General features: G+C 52.9%; 6 protein-coding genes across 6 annotated transcripts; 3 read left to right on the forward strand and 3 right to left on the reverse strand.

Annotated features, from left to right (window-relative positions):
• Nucleotides 1-3402: 3402 nt before the first annotated feature.
• Nucleotides 3403-5251, forward strand: J4E90_006473 (uncharacterized protein; the record flags this gene model as incomplete). The annotated part of the gene is made up of 3 exons (XM_051436018.1): nucleotides 3403-3667; nucleotides 3718-4501; nucleotides 4555-5251. The coding sequence occupies 3 exons, from the start codon at nucleotides 3403-3405 to the stop codon at nucleotides 5249-5251; spliced, it is 1746 nt and encodes a 581-aa protein (XP_051289812.1).
• Nucleotides 5252-5920: 669 nt separating this feature from the next.
• On the forward strand, nucleotides 5921-7750 carry J4E90_006474 (uncharacterized protein; the record flags this gene model as incomplete). The annotated part of the gene is made up of 2 exons (XM_051436019.1): nucleotides 5921-6285; nucleotides 6343-7750. The coding sequence occupies 2 exons, from the start codon at nucleotides 5921-5923 to the stop codon at nucleotides 7748-7750; spliced, it is 1773 nt and encodes a 590-aa protein (XP_051289813.1).
• A 549-nt stretch (nucleotides 7751-8299) lies between these two features.
• J4E90_006475 (uncharacterized protein) lies at nucleotides 8300-11946 on the reverse strand (the record flags this gene model as incomplete). Its single annotated transcript, XM_051436020.1, has 2 exons — nucleotides 8300-11680; nucleotides 11743-11946. 2 exons carry the CDS (start codon nucleotides 11944-11946, stop codon nucleotides 8300-8302), a joined length of 3585 nt encoding a protein of 1194 aa, XP_051289814.1.
• A 593-nt stretch (nucleotides 11947-12539) lies between these two features.
• J4E90_006476 (uncharacterized protein) lies at nucleotides 12540-19703 on the forward strand (the record flags this gene model as incomplete). Its single annotated transcript, XM_051436021.1, has 1 exon — nucleotides 12540-19703. One exon carries the CDS (start codon nucleotides 12540-12542, stop codon nucleotides 19701-19703), a length of 7164 nt encoding a protein of 2387 aa, XP_051289815.1.
• A 160-nt stretch (nucleotides 19704-19863) lies between these two features.
• Nucleotides 19864-20832, reverse strand: J4E90_006477 (uncharacterized protein; the record flags this gene model as incomplete). The annotated part of the gene is made up of 1 exon (XM_051436022.1): nucleotides 19864-20832. The coding sequence occupies one exon, from the start codon at nucleotides 20830-20832 to the stop codon at nucleotides 19864-19866; it is 969 nt and encodes a 322-aa protein (XP_051289816.1).
• A 331-nt stretch (nucleotides 20833-21163) lies between these two features.
• Nucleotides 21164-22096, reverse strand: J4E90_006478 (uncharacterized protein; the record flags this gene model as incomplete). Its single annotated transcript, XM_051436023.1, has 3 exons — nucleotides 21164-21403; nucleotides 21464-21964; nucleotides 22013-22096. 3 exons carry the CDS (start codon nucleotides 22094-22096, stop codon nucleotides 21164-21166), a joined length of 825 nt encoding a protein of 274 aa, XP_051289817.1.
• Nucleotides 22097-23547: the final 1451 nt, after the last annotated feature.

The following is a 23547-nucleotide window of genomic DNA, read 5'->3' on the forward strand; positions in this document are numbered from 1 at the left end:
TGAACTAGGCCATCTTCTGCGCTGCTAAAAAGAACTTCCATATATCATATAACTTTATGCATGTCTCGGTCTAACACGTGAATGCACAGGCACGGAGTTCCCTATTCTCCCATGGTTCAAAAGCGATGTACCCGGAGATCGCTGGAACGTCAGTGGATTCTAGTACAGCGCTGTGGTATGCGCTATCTTTGCTGTCCCCAAGAGCATCGAAAGGAAGAGTATCCTTGGCGACAGCCAGACATGGAATTGGTGACAGACGACATATTGCACAGACACGTTCGGACATCTGCGACGCACAATGCTGCGGTGCAAGGGAACACCAGGGTGCAATCACTGGTTCATGGTATTCATGCACCAATTTACCACCATGATGACAGCCATTGCTTGAGCTTTGCATATATGTGGGCTCACAGTCTACGTCTGCACGCCTTGCATTAGCCACGAGAATTATGGTCACAAGCATGGCGTAGGAAGATAGCGGCTGTGTCTTTAGGTCGCCAATGATCAATCAGGGGGCCACCGCTTCAGAGAGGGAATTACTACGCTCGGTCACTACCTTACCTATCACTTCTGTAGATGGAGTGACTCTAAGCCCTACGGTTAATATCAGCGGTCTGGAGACAACACGAACGGAGTCAGTGGTCAGCAGAAAAATTCCCGCGAAGAAGAGAAGAGGCAGCCTATGTATTAGCAACACCACGGGCTTCGTTAGAGAGTTCTGATAAAGAGCATAATGCATCATTTCCTGGTGTGGCAGAGATTCATGCTGATAGCGGATGGCAGCTGTAATTGAGCGTGTGCCGCGTGTTCTCGCCGAAGGCTGTGTGGATGATGCTCCCCAACCGCCGTAGAGTCCGAGCTTGCGTATCGCGGTATGTCGTTGGAAGGTGACATTGTCATGGGCCACAGAAAAATCGGGCCGCGCGTTCCACAGCTCCGTGTCGGATGATATCCTAAAGTCGTGTCTTAAGGTAGTGCGACATCAAAGCAAAGCAAAACTTGGTCAAGATGTGTAATACTGCAGATGTAAAGATTACCCTGCATAAACACGAACGTGAGATGAAGCTCAAGCGTTCTCGAAGCTGCACGATTATGCAACTTCGAGATGTTGTAATGCCTGTGGTCGTGCAAATTGTGATAAGCTCAGTGCACATGACGCGGTGTTTCGTTCCAAACTTAGCCTTGGAACTCATCGGAACCTGGTTGTTGGGTACATGACGCGCAGGAATTACTGCAAACTCGAAGATGCTGAGCAGCGGTTCTCTTCAAGTCAGCATTGTGTGACGATATTCGTCATCTCTGCCGCCGCACTATTCACTGGGTTGGCAATTTTCTGGTTGGGGTTCTGGTATATTTTTGCATTTGGGCCCGTAGACCCAATCGACTCGTGTGGCTGACTTCGACCTGGAGCTCGTTGCCTAGGTGCATCTCCATGTTGCCCTGAGAAGGTGGCGATTCGATCGTGGTATCTGCGTCTATGCAGACGAAACATCTGGAGTTTGCGCGTCGAGTGAGAACCAGCCGATCCGGATGAGGTGTGTTCTGCGAGGCCGTTGTGCGCCGCGAACTTGGCACAGAGCTCAAGCCATATCATTCGACGCAAGTGAGCATGTTGGGGTCGTCTTTGATGAGTAAATCGGCATATCGGCAACCGCTATGTGATAGAACGATGTTCGTAGCGGCACCGGCCTAAAGAGTTACGGAGACAGCTGTAGTAAGTCGGTACCTGGCTAGTACGAGTGCACACTAGCCGGGAACTGCTGGTAAAACAGCGGGTGAGCTAGTTGCGCGATCCCTAGTGGAAACACCATCATCACTACAAATAGTACAATGATCTATCGTTTCAAGGAGTGATGTCGCAAACATAATGACTTCATGCTTGTCCTGAGGAGCACGGAGCGAAAGCGATCTTACTTTACTTCGAGACGGGTGTTTCTGTCATACACGCCACCACCGTGAAGATATGCAGACTTCGGCGCGGAGGAGGTCGCGGTCGCCGACGAAGGCTTTGCGCCTCAGCGTGGGTAAGACAATAGGCTCAGGGTCCAATGCAGGGCAATATGACGTGACTGAGCAGGACCGATGAGAAGCCTCCATGCGAAGTTGGAGGGAAGGCAGAGAATCTCAGGCGCGCCGGACTTGCAACGTCGGCTCTCCTCACTTAGATAACATCCAGGGTTGACGCTTTTGGGAAGAGGGCGCGAAGCGAGCAGGGGCTTTAGGCTGATGGTCGCAAATGGGGCGATCCGCACGACTGCCGGACGATCATTGGTTTTTGAGGCCTCTGAAAATAGATTAGCCCCATATGCAACAACACCATCAGCACCGATCATCATCCTGACACACGACAGCCAACTGTCACAATACTCGTGTTTCCAAGACGGCCGCATCCTTCGGATTCATCGCCGAGCTCGTCAGTTCAGCCCACCCAGCCAGCATCAGCTGTACCTCTTGCCATCTCCTAGGGATCCCCGGTGGCAACATTGCATGTGCAATTCTCGTAAAGGGTCACACGTGCAATGCAACCCGTATCTGCTTACTGAGTTCAGGCAGAACATCCTTAGAGTAACAGCTTTCTAGCCTTGACAAATTGTCTTCTTGCGACTATCTCCGGAACGTCTGACGAGTCAGTCACTTACCGGTGACCAGGACAGCAAGTTGCCCAGAACGATGCGGAAAAGAACATCGTCGATGTATAGCCTTCCAATACTGCGGCTATCAGCGATCGCCCTGCAGCTTTCCTCAGGATGTTCCTTATCAGCTTGGTCCTAAGCAAGCTAAACGAAAACGGTCGCGGAGGATTCACATACTATGCCTGCCTTGGCACTGATGCTGCATACTCAGCGCAGCCAGAAAACTCATGGTCCTTGCAGACCAGTGAGCTGGTCAAACAAGCGAGGCTACTTTTTGTAATCACAGGCGTCATGCTTGTTAGAGGACATGATCCACTCTCTCGGCTCTGACATGCAGCGTCCCGTAGCTGCGCACGGAATATCGGTAGTCGAAACTATCCACAGGAGTAGGCTTACATGCTCAGGCAGTGACCCTCCTGCCATGGAACTTACAGGTGCTATATGTAGTGCCTCATGCACCCGCATCTCTTCTTAAGGCTGCACATCTTTCGTAACCCAACTTCTTGGTCCTCGTCACGCTGGGTGTGATTTCTTTTCCTACGGACCGTTTGCCATTATGGGGCTTCCTTCAATATTACTAGCGGTAGCTGTTCTTGGTGCATATGCACTCTACAGGTACTGGGATTCATCTCGTCGTCATAGAATACCGACAGGCCTAAAGCCTCTACCAGGACCCAAAGGTATGGATCTTATTTCTCCGTCACATCGCATAGGCGAAGGTCTACTGCTGGACCTTGATGATCATAGAAGTAACTTGACTAACCAATATATGATAGGCTACCCCATCCTCGGCTCAGTACCTGAGGTGCCTGAGAAGAACGGTTTCATCAAGTTCGCGGATTGGGGCAAGCAATATGGCCCGATATATCAATGCGACCTGGCTGGTCATAACCATGTCTGGATATCTAGCGATCAGATTGCAAAGGACTTGCTTTCGAAGAAAGCGGCCATCTACTCCGATCGACCGCATATTCCCTCTTTGATCGACGACAACCGTTCAAGCGCGCAATATCTTCCGCTTCTCAGTCGAAATGGTAACTCACATTCATAAACGCCTCATAAAACAGTGTCTAACGCTTTCCAGAGGGCCATACTCGTCAACGAAAGTTTGCGAACATCATCATGCGTGAATCGGAAAAGGCTGCGTTCCATCGATACCCTGAAATGGAATCAACACGCATGTTGACCGAGCTACTGGACGCACCTGATCAATACAACAACATCCTTGAGTCGTTCATCTCTCGCGTCACCTGTCGACTGGCCTGGGGCCACAGCGAAGGTAGTGACGAGCTGAAGCAACGCGCACGCGAACTTCTCATTGGTGTCTCGCCCACTGGCTCTCTGAGCAACAAGCTTCCATTCCTCATGTCACTGCCGGACTGGCTCTCTCCACCCAAGGCTTGGGAGAGGCGACGCGCAACCACTGAGCGAACATGGTTCCAGACCATGCAAGAACAAGTCGTGAACGATGTGCAGTCTGGACAAGCAGCCCCATCTTGGATGAAAACCTTCCTGGATGGTCGTAGCAAATGGGGATTCAAATCCGATACCGAAGGCGCATATGCTGTTGGCATGCACGGTATCGCTGGAGCTCTTACTATCGCCGCTCCAATGCAGACGTTTTGTCTGGCTATGACACACTATCCACAGTTCTTGCCGATGTTACATGAGGAACTCGATCGTGTCTGTGGAGACCGGATGCCACGTTCAGAGGATAGACCCAATCTTCCTTTCTTGCGAGCCATCATTCGCGAGTGCATTCGATGGCGCCCACCAGTCCCCACTGGCATTCCCCACTATTTGATTCAGGATGATGAGTACAATGGCTATCACATTCCCAAGGGCAGTACCATTCATCCTTTGGAGTGGTAAGTTCACTTGTATCCTGATTGGTGTAAACTATTCTGACATGCTTCCTTAGGGCCATCTCCCGCGACCCTGATCTATACCCGGATCCAGAAACCTTCAACCCTCTTCGATGGATCAAACCAGAGTACCCCACCTATCAAGAACCTCTTTCTCAGTATCCAACTATAATCAACTCGACACAGTTCGGGTACGGCCGGAGGACTTGCACAGGGCAAGCTGTGGCAGATGAGGATCTACTGATTGGCATCGGCGCTATTGCGTGGTTGTTCGACATCAAGAAGTCATCAGGTGATCCCATCATCATGCCGGCCATGAGTCCCATGAGGGCGGAACATACGATTGGCATGAATGAGAAGGCCGCCACCTCGGATGAGGAGCTCAACACAAGTCTCAACACAACTGAGCCAACCATGACAGAAAAGATCCTTGCGAAGTTCACATACCCTGGATCTAAACCAACGAACGACGCAACACTAGAGAAATCAAAGCCCGCTGAGCTGACCAGTCAGCCTCTGGAATGGGGCGACATCACCAAAAAGCCCGAAGACCCCACGCTCGATTACTCCATCCTGCTCATCGCGAAGCCTATTCCCTTCAAATTTGATCTCAAGCCTCGCGACACGGTGCGAATAGACACGGTCCGCGACCTCTTCAGGGAAGGCGTCGAAAAAGGTGACTATCCCGAAGCGAGGGGATACTGGGGTGCAAACCAGGGACGTGATATGCCTTTGGGCTGGGCCAAAGTTTGAGACACGCTGTTCGTGATTTGCAAGCCCTGCAGATGCAGGCTTATTCACCCTTGTGCGGGGACCCGGTGCTGACCCTGCAGCGCCGATCATGGGTATATAAAGGCGACAATAATGATTCGTTTGGAGGGATTTTGGCCTCCCAGGTGCGGTTGAGCTATAGTTTGCTCCCGCGTGGCTGGGGGGAAGGCGATGCTATCGCTGTCGCTACGTTGTTATGATCTGGACATCCTTTACCAGCTTTCCTTAGTATATACCACATGTCTCCTTTACTTAGAGCTTCAATACCCAATACGAAAAGTAATCTATAATGGCACGGCTTGCATGAGTTGGTCCATGGAGTAAGAAGACCCTCACTTGATAACTGACACATGTTGGCATACATCGGGCGAATGCGTAAAGCACGTTGCAGCTTACTCTAGACCTGGCTCTTTCGTCGCTGACCATCACGGCCTGGATGGCGTTGGGCTGAGTGCGGACACGTTCTGGGTGAGACGCTGCACACGTGATGAGACCAGTCTGCCGCCACACCCTCCAGCCACAGCTCTGACATCACGCATCTTCGGACCGAACGGCCGCAACGCGACATCGCCCTTCCACAAACACCACACGACATCTCAATGCGCCCACGATAGCCCTGCTCAGCTCACCGCGAGCACGAATCGCGCAATCATGTTCGGCCTCCAATTCACCGCCACGCGCACGCAGATCGCATCGTACCTCTTCGGCGTGGCGCTCTTCAGCATAAGCTTCCTCGTCTTCCTCAATAGCTCTATTTCCTTTGTCATCACACAGCGTATCGGCCAGTCGCGCAATGTTGGTGATGCGGTCGGCACGCTGGGGTTCGTGGATGAGCTGGTTGCGCTTGTTGCGTGTCCAGCGTGGGGACTACTGAGCGACCGCGTGGGTGTGAGGAGTGTTGCGGTTATGGGATACAGTATTGTGGGTGTTGCGCTATGGGTCCTTGTACAGGCGCGGAATGTGTATCCGGAGCTGTTGCTTGCGAGGGTGCTGTTCAGTCTGGGTGGAAGTGCGACGTAAGTTTTGAGAAGTTGGGATGTTTGCACAGGCTATTGAGGCTGACATCTGAACAGCGCGACTATGGTGACGGCGATTTTGCCCTCGATGACTCTCGTCAAGGAAGTCAAACCTGATCCGCGATCGCCGACGCGTAGCCGTGGCAGGTCGCATGCGCCAGCCGCTTCGATATCGTCCGAACTCACGATTACGCCCGCGCGTTTCCGCTCCAACTCTCCGGAAGATCATACACAAGACATACCTGCGAAGAAGAGTTCGGGCGCATCTACGTCACAGCTTGCTGGTTTGGTGGGCATGTTCACAGGCTGCGGCGCTCTAGTCGCACTGTTCGTCTTCCTACCTCTGCCAACACAGTTTCAAAATGCCGGCGAGCGTCCCGCGACAGCTGTAGCAGACGCGTTCTATGTCGTAGGGGCCATCGCTTTTCTTGTGGCACTAGGCTGTTTCTTCGGCTTGCGCCAACTACCTGGTGAAGAAGCGAAAGGCTGGAAGCGCCTTACCAGCAGAGGTGACTACAAAGACGTAGACTCTCATCTGACGCGCGACGTCGTACTATCATACCCTGGTCTCTTCCTGGAAAGTGTCCGTCTCGGCTTCACCTCCCCAAACATCGGACTCGGCTACGTCGGAGGATTCGTCGCGCGCGCATCTTCAGTTGCTATATCGCTCTTCATCCCTCTCTTCACGAACCACTACTTTCTACAAACTGGTCGCTGCAAAGTTGATTCCAACATTCCCTCAGACATCAAAGTCGCATGTCCCGAAGCCTACAAACTTGCAGCGATGTTAACAGGCATCAGCCAGCTCATAGCACTCATGTCCGCACCTCTCTTCGGCTACCTTTCCGGTCGATTCCCACGATACAATATCCCCTTGCTAGTAGCAGCTGTATCTGGCATTGCAGGATACTCAGCCTTCGGATCGCTCACGAGCCCAGACTACAAGAGCGACGACGGCACTGGCGCGATCTTCTTCATCGTAGCTTTACTAGGCATCAGTCAGATCGGCGCCATCGTTTGCTCCCTCGCCCTCCTCGGCCGTGGCATCAACAACGACGAACATGGCTCCGCGACAGATCTCCACAACTCGGCTTCCGCATCCATTGGAACAACGTCGCATCCATCTGCAGGCGCCACACCACCACACAGCGCGCCCATCACCCCTCTGGACGAAAACGCTCCTTTGCTTCCAGAACACATACAATCTTCCCGCTCGGCCTCCGCGTCAAGGCGGACATCATCGCATAACCACATCAAAGGCTCGATAGCGGGCACGTACAGTCTGCTGGGTGGCTTTGGTATCTTGCTTCTGACTAAAGCGGGTGGTGCGTTATTCGATAGTACTGGACCTGGTGCGCCGTTCTACATGATGGCTGGGTTCAATGCGCTGCTTCTGGTGGTTACTGTGGGTGTCAGTGGGTTGCAGGGCGTGAGGAGGTGGAGGATGTCGGCGTCGGGAGCTTAGGGCTGGCGTGTGTGTTAGCATATGTATGGTATGTGTACGAAATGGGATGGTAACAAGGCGTTTGATGGGGTTTCACTGGCTGTTAGGTCGGATATGGACGAGGCGGGGAGTATATACCCTCTTGCAATGATATTGGTAATCCAACGATGACATGCATGGTTCTCAGCGATTGTATCACAAAGGAATGCTCCGTATGAATTTGACAGATTGCTCGCAACCTCATGGTCGCTAATTATAATTTCTCAAATTTCGCTAGTAATGCCTCAACGTCCCATGGCACCGTCTTCAGGTCTCTCTCTAACAAAATAAGAAGCCAGGATATCCAAACACACATATCATCCATCTATGTAAGCCATCCCGAACCATTTCCAATCCCCTCACTTCCCACCCCTCCACCCCATCTTCCCCAACACATCCCCCCAATCCAGCACATCAACCTTGCTCCTCGGCGCATCAGCCACACTCGGTCTACCGGCCAGACTCTGCGGCCACGGTTTCTTTGGATCGACCTAAAAGGAAACACACATACCTTAGCCCATTGTTCTTGTGTCACTTCTTAGCCTTGGGCGTGGAACTCACTTCAGTGCTGCCGGTCCATGAGGCGCTGCGTTGCATGGCGAAGACGAAGTCGCGGTATTTGTCGCCGGTGCTTGTGGTGGTGGGGGCTGGGTTGGTTGGATCGGTGGTGTTGGAGGGGGAGTTGTTGGAAGGCCGGTGTGGAGGCCGGGTTGTAGAGGGTACGCGTTTTGTTGGATTCGATGGGCGGGGTTGGGGTCGTGATGAAGATCCGGATGAGGGTGAACTGGGCCGGAGAGGGCTTTGGGCGTGAGGACGCGGGTTTGTGAGAAGGGATTGGCGTGGACGGGAGTGAGCGTTGTTGATGTGGTCATGTGTGGGTTTCTTGGGCTGGTTGAAGGAACCTGGCAATGACTTCCTTACTGGTTTTGGCTTCGGGACAGATTGGACTTCCTGTCTAGACTCGGCTGTTCTTGCAGGTGGACCACCGCTAAGCTCCTCCAGTGCCCTTTCCAGCGTCTTCGTGTTCTTGATAATGCCCTCTTTGTACAAGGTATCGCGGATGTCGTTCTTGTAGAAGCGATGGTATGGCTCCGGATCTTCTCCTTGACCAATACAGTCCATGGCGTACTGTCTGTAGTCTGTCCTGTTACGTATGATGAAGTCGTCCCACTGCCATTTTGGTACCATCTTGTCTTCCTGTTCCAGTTGATACATCTGCGTGCATTGATTTCGAAAGTGCTTCTCATCGCCATCATATTGTGGATAGGCGGATTTGAAGGACTGGAAGACGGTTTGAACATCATCCTGATCTACTTGCTTTGAAGATGCTGGTAGAGGTTGCATAGGTATCGGAACGGGACCACGAGGTCGATTATCACGGGAGCGGCCTTGTGACTGAGTATGTGTTGTGGGCGGCTGGGAAGCTGGGTTTGCAGCGGGCTTTACTTGTCTAGGACTCGGTTCGTCATATAGATCCTGATGCCGAGGGGACATGCTGGGCGATGGCTCCTTTTTCTCCACTTTGACAGCACCGTCAATATCCATTGCGTCTGAATCTTCCGTGGCAAATCTGCTCGTAGTCTCAGGTCGACTGTCAAAGCTGGTGCTAGAATTACGTTGCTCCCGCCATCTGCGTAGAGAATCGTCTCGTTCTTTGAGTAACGCAGCCACTGGGTCGATCGCAGACGGAGCCTCGTCTCCAAACCCGACAATCTTGATTTCGCGTCTCTTAGATTGTCGACGTTTGCTCTTGGTCGGCGAACTAATGAGCTTGCGCTTGGTGGATTGTGAAGCGAGGTGAGGTACTGCCGGTGATGACTGTACGCCACGGTTTTCCGGCGATAGATGCGTAGATTTGGTCGTTGCATGGGAGAAAGATGTGGACTTCGTCCCTTGATCTAGCCTGTGTTGCGATCGCTGTGCAGCAGCCGTCTCGCCATTGAGATCTTGTGCGTCTGGGATATGGTCTAGCATCTCTATGTCTCCAGCGTCATCGCCGTTGGGGCCTTGGGGTACACTGCTAGGCACCACAACTCCCTTGTGCTTGTCGCCTGAACTTTGCATAACCCCAAGCTCGGCAAGATCAGAGAGACTAGGCGTATCGTATGTACTATGGACTATCGATGTAGATGATTGTTGTTTTGGCTCGCCGCTTGAGCTTTGGGCGCCTGGGGCATTCTTGCCTTTTCCATACGGAGTTTCTTTGACCTGAACAACTACAGGCGACCGCAAGGGATCAGACTTTGGAGCCTTTCCGATTGCCGATGTCTCTGTTCTGTGCCGTGTAAGATCTTCGCCCAAGGCTTGTGGAACGGATTCTTCCATGTTCATCTCATCGTCAGAATCTGCGGGTGCAGCTGGAACGGGTGGCGAGGATGATGGACCAGTTGGCTCGTCGTCATCTGAAATCTCGACGAGAGAACGATTTTGTGACTGCTTGCTGGTGGGCATTGGCTGTGACGCAGAATCATGTTCTAAATGAGATGCGGGCTTCTCGATGCTTGAGTCAGGAGGAAGTTCTTGATGGACTCTTGCTGGACGTGGTGGAGGCTCCGGGGACGTGTCCCAGGTCATCTCGCTATCGGCATCACTGTCGTCTTGAGTAGTCACGGGCTCATCATCTTTTGTCCTCGCAGATCTATCGTTTTTGGTAAAGGCAGGTTCATCATCTTGCGTCTTTTGGGGCAGAGACTCGGGCGATGGATCGACAGTCTCTGCAGACGGATCTGGGTCCGATTCATCGTCAGTTTCAGCGCCAGCTCTCTCGTCAGCCATCCGATGACAAGCCATGAGTATTGATTGCGGCATGTTTCCAGCCTGGAAAGGCTGAACCCCCGGTTGAGGTTTTAGCCAACTGGTTTCCCTGCCCAGACAGTGCTGTTGGATTTTCGGTACCTTTAGTGTCTCGCTATTGAAGATCAAATCTGCCATCCAAGAGCACGGAGGCATTGTGTCATTGTTATCCTCGATCAGGCTTTGCTCAGTGGTTTGATCCTCGGTTCGAACGTCTTCGGCAGCTTTTGCAGGTTCGGGCGATACCTCGTGGACCCTTTTGACCCTCTTTCTCCCATGGTTGGACACAGACGATGCGGGACCTTCGTTCCCAGCTTCTGGTACGAACATTGACTGTCGTTGCAATGCATCTGGCGGTGGTTCGAGAGATTCATCTGCAGTTGGCGTATCGTCACTTTGCTGCTTACCGAAAGCTGACTGTACGAAACCGTTCGCAGAGGGCGCCCCGGGTTTGCGGGCGTTTGGATTGGATAATTTGCCGAGAAGACCTAGCAGTGACTGTTGTTTCTCGTAGTCGGTGTTAGCAGCACCTGGCCGTATCTCTTTTCGCTGGGTGTTACCGCCTAGGACTGGCTCGAGCCGGTTCACTCCTATGACCTGTGGCTCCTCGTTGCCTGCATGAGGACGGGATGGGAGAGGCAGTTGTGTTCCAAATGGCAGCTGAGTGCCCATCGTCTGTGATTGGAGCTCGTTGCCATGCGGCATGTTCCCATCTGAGCCCATGTTATCCGCCGTAGCGTCGTTAAGTGCTTCTACGTCCGTTTCCTCAGCACCAGATGCCAAGCATCGGAGGTCCTCTTGCTCGCGGATATGGCGCAGCTGCTCTAGCAAAACACCAGTCTGATCGCAAGCATGCAGTGGCCTCAGAATCTCTCGCGTCAGATTCCGTACCCGTTCGCGGTTATCGCCCAGCCAATCGATCCGATCTAGTATCAAGCGCAGTCTTTCGCTCGGCGGGCCGTACGGGGTGAGGCGGATAGTGAAAGTGCGGACGGCTACTGCGGTGCCGATGGACAGGTGCGATAGCGCGGGGAATGCCTGCAGGAAGTTCCGAGCGCAGTCAGGCGTGAATTGGGAGAGGATCTGGACTTGGCCGTCGGTAAGTGTAAGAGGCGCGACCTGGTAGAAGTGATGTTAGATGTAGCAGCGGCGATGGGCGCAGTATCACCTGCCTTGAGTACCAGCAGTGCGCTGTTGCGGTCAGAGTGGACGTAGTTGATGATATCCAGAGACGAGCCGTTATCGTGGTACACGTCCCACTGCCTGTGCAATTGGGCTTTAACCCCAGACCGCTTCTTCTCAAATGTGTCCTGGAGCCACTGGTTGCCTAGCAGCAGCTGGGACTCGAACGTTTCTTCAAGCCAGGCGCTGAGGCGGAGGGCCATGCAATGGGATGTCGCGGCGCCAGTGGGAGACGCGACGCGTTCTGGTCCCGGCGAGATGTGCGGGGAGGAGGAACAACAAGCCGTGTGGGGACTCGTGAAGAGAACATAATAGAGTCCTGTCCAACTGAGAATAGCAGCTGATGCTTCACTCGTCCAGCCAGGCGCGTTTGATCTTGGACCACCATTCACGGCGGCTGCATCTCGTGGCTGGAGGGCATGAATTCATGCCGAGGGACGTGGGGGCGGAACAGCGAGCGGAATTCCTTGGCGGCTGCGCGTCATGGCCCGCCGCGTTTCCTGCATGCCTAGCTAGCTGTATGCACCTCGTGATGCTCCAGGTGCCAGTACCGTCGTAGCTGACTACTGTCGGCGCCTGGAATCTTCTTCCTCATTCCCATGAATCCGAAGCAACACACGTGTAACGAATCATCCGCCATCCTCGACTCCACCTCGCTGTCCGCCAGACTACCTAGGCATGATCCCACCTGAAGCCTGATGCTGTTCACCACAGGCCACTGTCGGACGCCGATCCGTCTGGACACACTCGATACTTCCTACTGCACCCGCAGACTGCAATTCTTTTGACGGCAGCCATGTCCAGAGACTCGCGGCGGGGCTCGCTGCAGCCGCCTTCGCTCTACCAAATGCATGCCCAGGCATCACGCTCCGACACGCTCACCACCTTCGACGACTTCACCGTGCCACCGGCCCCGAGCTCAGTTGGTGAGCCCAAGGGCATAGACTTGGTACAGGGTGGCTTCAGTGGGCTGTACAGTCGCCTGCGAGCTTCTGTAGGAGGCGTCAGAGAACAGTCACAAGATGGCAGGAGCGGGACTTCGCCGGCCTCCAAGTCAGCGGCTGTCACTCGAAGCCCAGGGGGGACTTCCGTGTCTTCACCCGTTGTCACCTCTAGGCCGTCGTCGCGCATGCAATCTCCAGCAACAGCCAACTTCCCTGACGCCCTGCCTCCCTCCCGCGACTCCAACATATCTAGTACTACGCTCTCCAGTAAGACGTCCATGAATGCGTCCAAGGCTTCCCTCGGTACTGCGCGGTCCCGGAACTCAATGACCCCGAGCGTCGACACAGGGCATACAGCAAAACACGACGAATCCTCGATTCTGAGCCCTATGGGCCCACACTCTAGGAGCCAAAGCACCTCCACCGTCGACTTACCAAGAAGCAACACGCCTAGAGATCCTGCGCTAGGAGCCCAAAGGCTAGATTCCCCGCGCTTCGCTCCAAACCGGGACAACGTTACTAGGAGACAGAAGGGCGACTTTGACCTGGCAGGTCAGGAAAGTGACGATACCGATGACGATGATATGGTGCTCGTGAAAGGCGAAGGTCAAGCGGGTGATAGCGCCACTTTCAAGGCCGGGTCAGACACCCCGCGCGAAAGTCTGAGCAGGGTCAGCTCCCGCGCCGACAGCCAGTATCAACCCACCCGCTCTGCGCCTAACAAGCCAAGGGAACAGCCTGAGAAGTCCCCGGAGAGGATTCAACTCGGTCGCAACAACACCGCTAGCTCCCAAACTACCATACACGCACCGGAGCCGCAGCGTCCCCCCATGCTCCATGTCGGTCCTTCACACCTCCCAGGCTACCGGCCTTCTAGGGCCTCTTCTTCTGACGGGTTGAGTTCTATTATCACAACTTCCACGATACGCACTCCTGCTGTTGCTCCTATCGAAGAGATTCAGCGACAAGCCCAGGCTGCGCCTGCGGTACACAACATGTCAAGAAGCACTTTCACTCAAATGCGAAGAAAGATCCTAGACCGCGAGTTCTGGATGCGAGACGAAAATGCTAAAGCTTGTTTCAGCTGCGGTGATGCTTTCACTACTTTCAGACGTAAGCATCACTGCCGTACATGTGGGCAAATCTTCGATTCCAAGTGCACGTCTATTGTGTCAGGTAAGATATTTGGACAGCAAAGCAACCTGAAGGTATGCAAACCATGTGAGGGTATCATATACGGCCATGACGATGACTCTTCCGACTACACTGATGATGGCGACCAAGCCTCTCTTTGCGACAACGGGGACAGGACTCAGTACTCGGACGACGACGAGGCTGATCATGTTGAGAGTGATCATACAAAGATCGGAACACCGACCATCAGCATCCCCATGTCTCGGAAGGTGGGCAGTGAAAAGAAACGCCGGTCACATGTCATAGAACTTGGTCCTCAAACTTTGACTCGTCCGAGCTCTTCGCGATCTCTGCGGTCTCTGGGCGGGAGACCCCGTTCGTCGAGCCACAAACGACACCCTTCCAAACACCAACACATGCGCAATGTCAAGCATGACGATCGCGCGCCCTTCCATCAATATCACGATAACTCACGCAGTCAACCAAGCCTGTCGGCCTTCCACCATGATAACATAATCGACCCAGATCTTGCTCCCTTCATGTCGGACGAGGGCTCGAGCGAAGAAGATCACGCCAGCATCTTCGCGACTCTGAGAGAAGATCCTGCGGCTGGCGCGAATTTGGATCATGAAAGAGGTGGTTTAGGTGGTCTGTTGGCAGCCATGAGAAAAGGAAAGTCAAGGGCTGGTGATAGGAGTGTCATAGGCGCGGGCCATGCTCGAGATGCAGATAATATTAGCATCACAAGTCGCAACGGAAATCGACCATCTCGACGAAGGAATCTGAGCGTAAGCAGCATAACTCACCGAGCCTCCCCAAGGCGATCGAAAAGCAACACCCTGCTAAGACCTTATACCGGCTACGGCGGTAGCGGACCGGGAACACCACAACTCCAGCCGTCTCCTTCACCAACACCACCCGGAGGGAGAATCACCCGTAGCGCATCAATGCAGGGTATGACACCCAAGGTCGAACTCAACAAGGCCAGTCTAGATCATGCACGAAAGCTCCTGATACAGATGTTAAACGACGCTGGAGTACCGCACGCGTCCAGTTGGGAAAAGGCCTTGATCCCGATCTTACGACAGTGTACAGATGACGTCAATCCTGATGTAGATAGAGGAGATGACATCGACGTGAGGAACTACATCAAGTTGAAAAAGATCCCGGGTGGTAAGCCAAAGGACACCGCATACGTATCGGGAGTGGTCTTTACCAAGAACGTTGCCCTGCGGAGTATGCCGCGCAATATACCCAACCCAAGAATCGCCATCATCACTTTCGCTATTGAGTATGCGCGACACCAAACACACTTCATGAGCCTTGAGCCCGTCATCGCTCAGGAGCGGGAATACCTTCGTAACCTCGTAAGTCGTATCGCAGCTCTCCAACCTCACGTCCTGCTCGTACAACGTAATGTGTCTGGCTTGGCACTCGAATTCCTGGAGAAAGAGGGAATTGCCGTAGTCTACAACGTCAAGCCTACAGTACTGAACGCTGTCGCGCGATGCACAAATTCGAAAATGATCTCATCCGTCGACAAGTTGGCCATAGACCCAACCCATCTTGGGTCTTGCGGCAGGTTTGATGTCAAGACCTACGTGCACAAGAATGCAAGGAAAACCTACATCTTTCTGTCTGGGTGCCAGAAAGAACTAGGCTGCACAATTGTTCTACGAGGTGCCGAGAGTCATAACCTGGTCAGGCTGAAACGCGTTACTGAGTTCATGACGTATGTCGTGTACAATCTTCGGCTCGAGACTTGCCTGATGCGCGACGAATTCATAGATACACCAACAGCATCCATTACTGGTACTCTCGCCTTGGACCGCCAAGATCAAGACGGCTCACGAACTCAAAGCGGTGGAGACGATACCGCTTCTCAGCCTACTAACGCGTTGCATGATGGGAACGACCTGCGATCTAGCGATGCTGCACCCTCTTACTATAGCGACATGGTCGAAAACCACCGAACAAAGATCCTTTCTTCTTCGCCATTCGTCAAATTCATGCAACCTTATCTGCTCGAACAGGCCCGCCAGTACGAAGCAAAGCTTGGCCATCTGAAGAAGCTAAAGAACCAGTACACTGCTGATGAAAGTGACGAAAAGCCCGGTGAAATTGGCCAGAAGTTCGAACTCGTACAGCCCGAGATGGTCCACACCGTGGTGGAGAAGGCTTCAAAGCAAGTTCGGGAATTCTTATCTGCAGTGCATGCATCAGAATACGACAAGGCATTGAATCAGTACCTGACACAGAAGCGACAGTGGGAGCAGTATCTTTCGGGTAACACGGATCTTTACGACCCGTTCAACCACCAGAAGATTGCCGTACTCTACAGTGTTGTCAATACTGTAACCTCAACTCCCTGCATTGGACCAGAAATCATCGCGCTTGGCTTTTACCAAGAACATGATTACGACGATGGCTTCACGCCAGACTGCACATTGGGCCAATACGTGGAGGACTTGTGCACTTCAGCCAGTGTTGCTTGTGAAGTGGGCAATTGCGACCGGAGAATGCTCGATCACTCTCGGCAATACGTGCATGGAGAAGGTCAGATGACGGTCATTGTCCAGAAGCACCCACCGAAGCTGAAAGGCATGTATCAAACCATTCTCATGTGGAGCTGTTGCCGAATATGTGGCCAGGAAACGCAAGCTTTTCCCATGTCGGAGTGGAGTTGGAGATACTCTTTCGCCAAATACCTAGAGTTGACTTTCTGGAGTACTAAACTGCATCCACGAGCGGGTATATGTCCCCATGACATTCACAAGGACCACGTTCGCTACTTCGGCTACAGCAATGTTGCTCTACGTATCCAGTATGACCCCGTACCGATGTACGAGGTCATCGCTCCCAAGCCGAATGTGACCTGGAAAGTGGATAGCGACCTAAGGTTGAAGAATAGCCAATATTCGATGATCGAGGAGAAGTTGGACTGCTTCATGGACTCGCTTCGCGCTCGTATCCAGGGGATACATGTCGAAGATGTCATTCCAGAGAAGGTGGATGTTTGCCGCAAGGAAGTTGAGATACTTCTAAAACGCGCGAACGAGGAACACGAGTGGCTGAAATCCAAACTCCAAGACAAGTACATGAACTCCAAATACTACGAGATCATCCCCATGAATCGCGCCATTCGCGCCATTCAGGAAAAGGCAATCGCCTGGGATGTGACTTTTCTGGAGTTTGAGCAGCAGTTCTTCCCGTCCGAGCGAGATATTAGGAGGTATGCGAACATGCAACTGAAGAGATTCTTGGAGCGGGATGAGTCTACGAGCTCTTTGGCATCTGTGGACGAGGGCGGGGAATCAGGTGCGGACGATTCGTACATCGATGAGAAGGATGAGTCGATTGCGTTATCGCCGAGGCCATCTAATCTGTCACCAGAAATGGCCCGCGACATGTTGAGCTCCGTTGTCAAAGAAGAGAGTTCGACTAGCGATCAGCCTGCGGATGGGGGAGAACAGACGTCTGGACCCACCACGCCCCCTCTGACCAAGCCTAGTTCAGATTTGCCAATCCAGACCCCGCGGGAGGCACTTGAGCGAGAAGACGTCCGTCACCTGGATCTTGCAGTGCCCTCCAACTATCCTGAGACACCTGCAGTCGGCAATGAAGAACTCACCAAGACACCAACTGTTGCTTCTGATCCTAACAAGTACGACGAAGGGTCGCCTACACCTACCAGTCTTCCGAGGGTAAATCCGATTGATAAGTCGCTTGCTGAAGCGATTGAGAACATGCCGAGTAGCCCATCACCATTACCGTCAGCTTCGAACATCACAGCTGAAAGCAAAATTCCGCGGCTGGTCGAGCCCGGTCGACGTGAGACGCCGGCCCGGCCAACAGCACTTGTGAGAACACAATCTCAGCCTGGAAATATTGCTAAACATATCGGCCCTTTCCCAGGCTCATCTGTCTCCAACAATGGGCCCACTAGTCCGAAGCCGAACTCCAACGACTCTACAAAGGCTTTTGAGCGTATGACAGAGCGACTTGGGCTAGGGCTGTCTACCCCAAAGCAATCCAAGTCCTCATCTCGCATACCCCGATCTATACCTTACAAGAGCCAAAACAAGGTATCGAAGATTGCGCAGCATTTCGAACAGCTGTCACGAGAATTTCAGAACCAGCGTATGCGCGAGAGACGTAATGATCGAGCTAGGCAAGTGCGCGCGTTCCCACTTGCCTCCTCTAAACCGGTGGTCGAGGTGTACAAGAATGTTCATGACGCTGTACAAGAGAATGAGGATTCTGATGAAGATCTGCGTACTCCAACTCCTCCTCGGGCGAGTCTAGACAACAGTACACTTGGCGACAGCACCTTTACAGAGCACACAGGTGACACAACAGCATCTCAGTCACCGGTTGAGAGGCGACACCCTCATGATGAAATGGCCCAACTTCCCAGCAGCGATGAGTCACCCAAATCTCCAAGCCACTTTCCATCAGATCCCGAGAACGACATCAGTGATACGGAGACGACGCCAGAAGATATTCCTCTACCGGAGAGCCTCGCGGGCTCTCAACTTCTGAGTCTAAGTGACTCGCAGCTGGAAAACTCTCTTGAGCTCCCCAAACACGAGAAGAACACATTACTCAAGATTCTTACCAGTTTCTGGTCCGAGCGATCAGCAAGTGGATGGACACCGCTTGAGTATCCATTCTCACAGATCGAGCACGTCTGGGAGAACTCGGATATCATCATCCGGGAAGACGAACCCAGTTCCATTATTGCATTGGCGCTGTCGTGTCCAGATTATGTTGCCAAACGACAGACCTTCCGCGATTTTACTTCAAGTGATGGCGTTATGGAAACGTTTGAAGAGTCAGTCGAACGAAATCTGCTGCATGAAGAAAACCACAACATCCGCTACAGTTTCACCAATCGTGGGGTAAAGGCGCACTGCAAGATTTTCTACGCCCAATCTTTCGACGCACTCCGCCGCAAATGCGGTGTGGCAGAACGCTTCGTGGAGTCCCTCTCCCGCTGTTCGAAATGGGATTCCAAGGGCGGGAAGTCCAAGTCAATCTTTTTGAAGACCCTCGACGACCGTTTTGTCCTGAAGTCACTCTCTCCAGTCGAAGTTCAAGCATTCTTCAAGTTCGGCCCCAACTACTTTGCCTTTACGCACCAGAATCTCTTCAAATCGCTACCCAGCGTCATCGCTAAGATGTTTGGCCTTTTCCAAGTCCAGATCAAGACACCCACCGGTCGTGACTTTGACTGGTACATGCTTGTTATGGAGAACCTATTCTACGATCGCGAACCGAATCGCCGCTACGATCTCAAGGGCAGTATGCGCAATCGCAAGATCCAAGCCACTGGCGAACGAGATGAAGTTCTTCTAGACGAGAATCTTGTTGACATCATCTACTCTGAGACACCGATCTTCGTCCGTGAGCACACCAAGAAGTTGCTCAAAGCAAGTGTGTTCAACGATACGCTTTTCCTATCACAGAACAACGTTATGGACTACTCTCTCATGGCAGGCTTTGACGACACACAACGCGAGATCATCGTAGGCATTATCGACTGCATTCGCACCTACACCTGGGACAAGAAGCTAGAGAGTTGGATCAAGGATCGCGGCAAGAACAAGCCTACCATCACGTCGCCGCGTGATTACAGGAACAGATTCAGGATTGCGATGGAAAAGTATATCCTCCAAGCGCCCAATTGCTGGCACCAATTCAGTGGTAGGCTCGTTGGACAGAGCGTCGATGGACGAAGGGCGTTGGTTGAGGGCAGAAGCAGTATGGAGGCTGGGCACAAGAGGGGCGTCAGCGGTAGTAGTGCGGCAGGATCGAGTACGGTAATGGATATGGGACGCACATTGGCGTATGGTGATGGCCGTAATGCTCGCAGGGCATGATTTGTGCTAAATTGATGACCATGATTCTGTTAGGTAGCATAGCGCGGGGGTATGGAATTCCAATCTGAATACGTCTAATGACCAGGCCTAATTTGACCATGCGCGCCCATGCAAAAAGACCGCATGTGCATACCACCAGAACAGCAGACTTTCGCTTCCACTAACTCTTCTTATCCCTCTGATCCCTCAACAACGCTCCAACAACGCCCTCCACACTCCCCATCTCCTCCTTGCTATTCCTCTCCACAACATCAGCCAACCCATTAAATACACCGGCAATCTCCCTAAACACACTCGCCTCACCCGCCGTCCCACCTTCCGTTCGAAAACACTCGCCAATTTGCACCATCTCCTCCACCCACCGATAAGCCTTCCCCGTACACCCCACCACACTCTTTTCCGCCTTCTGTCTCGCACCAGGATTATACACATCAAGATACTCACGCAACGGATCCAGCACGCCCAGCGACTCCGCTGACGAGAAAGATTGCAGCGCCAACGCCGTAAACCCCTTTGACAGCGCTGCGAAACAGCATTTCAGCCCAGACGCTGTCCCGACTTCCCCACCGAGATACCGCGTGTTGAGTACTTCAGCTAGATGGGCACCGGAAACGGGTGCAGAGTCCAGGGGATGAGGTCCCGATAGGGGGATACCGGGTCTTGTCCAAGCACTCTGTTCTGTCTGTGACGGCGGCGGCGCTGGTGGGCCACCGATAATGCCCCCGTCTACAAACACAACATCTTTCTCATTCTGCTCAAACAGTCCCGCTACCCCCCTCACTGTGCCCGGACTAATAGCATTCAGATCCAAATACCACACCGCGCCCTTCCCCTTCTCTCTCCTGTCCCTCTCACATCTCTCCGATTGCAGCGCAGACACCACGCGTTTCGCCGTCGCCACAGCGTCACGTGGCGGCACGATACTCAGTATGTAATCTGCGTCTGCAACAAGCTCCTCGTCTGTGGCGTAGAGGTGTATGCCAGCGGATTCCGCGCGCACTTTTGTGGCGGCGCTGCGGCCGCTGATGTTGGAAGTTATGCGGTAGTTGTGCGAGGTGAGGAGTGCGGCGATGCCGAGGCCCATTTGCCCGATTGAGAGGATGGCTACTGTGGCGAGGGGGGTGGACATGTTGGGTGGGGAGGTGGTGTTGAGATGGGGTGGGGAGGTGTGTCGTGTTACGGTACTGGGATGAGACGATGATGTTGTTGGGGTATCCATGGTGGGGTGGGTGAATGCTGACGGGAGCTCTAACGCGGAGGGGTTAGTGGGGTGTGGGGATGCGAATTTGGTGCCGTTGAGCGCTGACAACGTCGAAGAGCTTGATTATGGAAAGTGCATGTTCATAACACTGGTTTTTTGCTCGAATATGATAACTTCGAATAGGGATAATTGGCATCCTATACCTAGGTATGGTCTCTCTCATAAAATTCTCCACGACTACGCCTTCGCGTTCCAGCACTCAGAACGGCTTCAACGAGTTCAAGCTCTTAGACTCAACTTGATATCCATCAGCCTGGTAACCACTGGTAAAGTAAGATGCCGCCTGTGTGTTTCCCTTCATAGTCCACAGCATCCAGTTAAGGATCGCCTTGCCAAAACGGCCGCCATTAGCATCGCCGAGTGTACCGCCGTGGCCGACGGGAATGTTTCCCTTCCAGGTCGGAACACCAGCAGGCATGTTCTTGTAGTCACGCTCGCCCTAGAATCCTTGTTAGCTCATCTTGCACGCAACAGAATGGAGTAGGTAAGGAGAACTTACGTTTCCGTAAGCGATGTCGCCTGAACCGCCCAATACAAAAAGCACTGGCTTCCTCCAGTTACTGGCCGCAGTGTAATTTGTCAGCAAACCTGAGCTGATGATTCCGATGGTGTCGACACGGCTGTCCCAGATGTTGTCGATGGCTTCGACGCCACCGCATGAGAAGCCTGCGGCCATGATCTTGCTCGCATCAACGTTGGCATAGTTTCCTTTGCCGGCGTTCTGGGTGACCCAGTCAATGGCCTGTCTCATGGTTTGAGCATTGGAGGTACCGCCGCCGTTGGGACCACCCTCAGCGATAGCCAGGAAACCGTAACTGGCAATGTTCTGCAAGAGAGCCGAGTTCGAGCGGCCGTCGGTGCTGCATGCACCGTTGCCCCAGACGAGCACAGGGAGCTTCTCGGAGCCGGTGTTCTTGGTTGGGTAGTAGATTGTGTGGCCTTGGAGAGAGCTTTCGGTCTTGTAAGTGCCCGGAGCGTAAGGGCCTGCGCCGCTGCCTTGCTGAGCAGATGTCAGTAGAGTCTTTGGAGTAGAAGTGGTGTTGGTAACCTGTCTGGCTTCTAGGTTAAGCGGTGTTGCGATACTGCTTTCAACGCACAAAGCCGCAACGGCGAGAGTGAACGAGTACTTCATGGTGGATGGAAGCGAAAGAATCGAGGAAGACGCAGAACGAGCTGATGGCGATGTAGGTAACTGAGTCAAGCCCAAGGCATTTTATATACCAAGAAACGTCCCTATTACACTAAAACGTCCACATTATACCAAGACGTCCCTATCGTGCTGACACGTCCCCATCACACTAAAAAGCCCTTGCATTCGTCCTCCATCACTTCTTGGCTGCTCACCGCACACTCTCGTCTGCAACCATTTTGATTGCAAAGGGATAAAACCATCGCGCCAACCACCAGTAAATGTGGGCTTGATATATTCTATCGGGCCTATTACGTCGGGGATGAGGCTCTAGTTGGGCCGTTTGCTATAGATGAATCCGGGGTGAACAGGTCACACATGCTCTTTCTAGTATGCGATCGTGCGCTAGCTGCCAATGGGTGCTTCAGCTTAATATGTCGTGGGTCGACTTTGTCTTGGCCGGTGGTTAAGCTCGCTAATCAGGTGCCGGATGAGCTCCTCGGGAGTCAAATGCGAGATCGTGCATCGGGGGATAGTATGGCGATTGCGGGGAAGCACATCGCGTATCTTTATTTGCATGCCGGTTGATGCAAATGTGCAAGCATTGTGTTTAGGCGAGGTGACATCGAGTATACGTGAATAAACATATACAGCTTGGCGCGCTGGTGTTTAGCCATTGCGTCATGGTACTAGTGCATGTTAGCGGATGTCCTCGATGCTGATTGACGGTATCAGATGTATCAAAATCTAGGAGCTAAAACTGCGATCGCGAATGCGAAGAGGTGGGCAAGTCGTCAATTTTGGCGGCGATGACATCGCCGTCATCGTCACTCATTACCGCAATGGACTTCCAAGGTTGTATAACTCATCCGTTCTCAACCGCCGCTAAATCGGGGATGTCATGTATATTGTCTTCTGAAACTCGTTCGCCGTGCTGATATATGCTTGTGCGCAGGATACCGCCTGTGCAACGACCCATGAAGATGACGAGAAAAAACATCAGATCTTGGCTCCAAATCTCCGTTAGATCTGACCGAGATCGTGCGTTCTCGGCTCTGCCCTTCAATACTTTCAACCATGTACCCAGTACCATGTCTGTCGAAGGTCTAGTCCATCTCTTTCGATAATTGCTTGGCCGCGACATGGCCTATTGGTCTGGACAAACGACGGCCGCCGCCTGGTTCGCACAATCGTTGCCTCCATGCTGCCAGCATTGACTCTGAACGCCATTAATAGTGAAGAAAGTACTGTAGAAGCACTGTGCCATGTTCTGTGTCGCGTTCTCGCAGCGGTAAAGACAACGTGGGCAGTATCTCGCGTAACTACCGGCTTCTTCCTCACAGATCTCCAAAGGCGTCGTGGGAGTAGGCGTAGGCGTCTGGCTGGTGCTGGTTACAGTCACAAGGGTGCTGGTGGCAGATGATGGTACAGGCTTGCCCAAGTTCCTCTCAATA

This window comes from Alternaria incomplexa, assembly GCF_024043165.1.
Source record: "Alternaria incomplexa strain BMP 0042 chromosome Unknown scaffold_9, whole genome shotgun sequence".
In the NCBI taxonomy this organism is placed as follows: Eukaryota; Fungi; Ascomycota; class Dothideomycetes; order Pleosporales; family Pleosporaceae; genus Alternaria; species Alternaria incomplexa.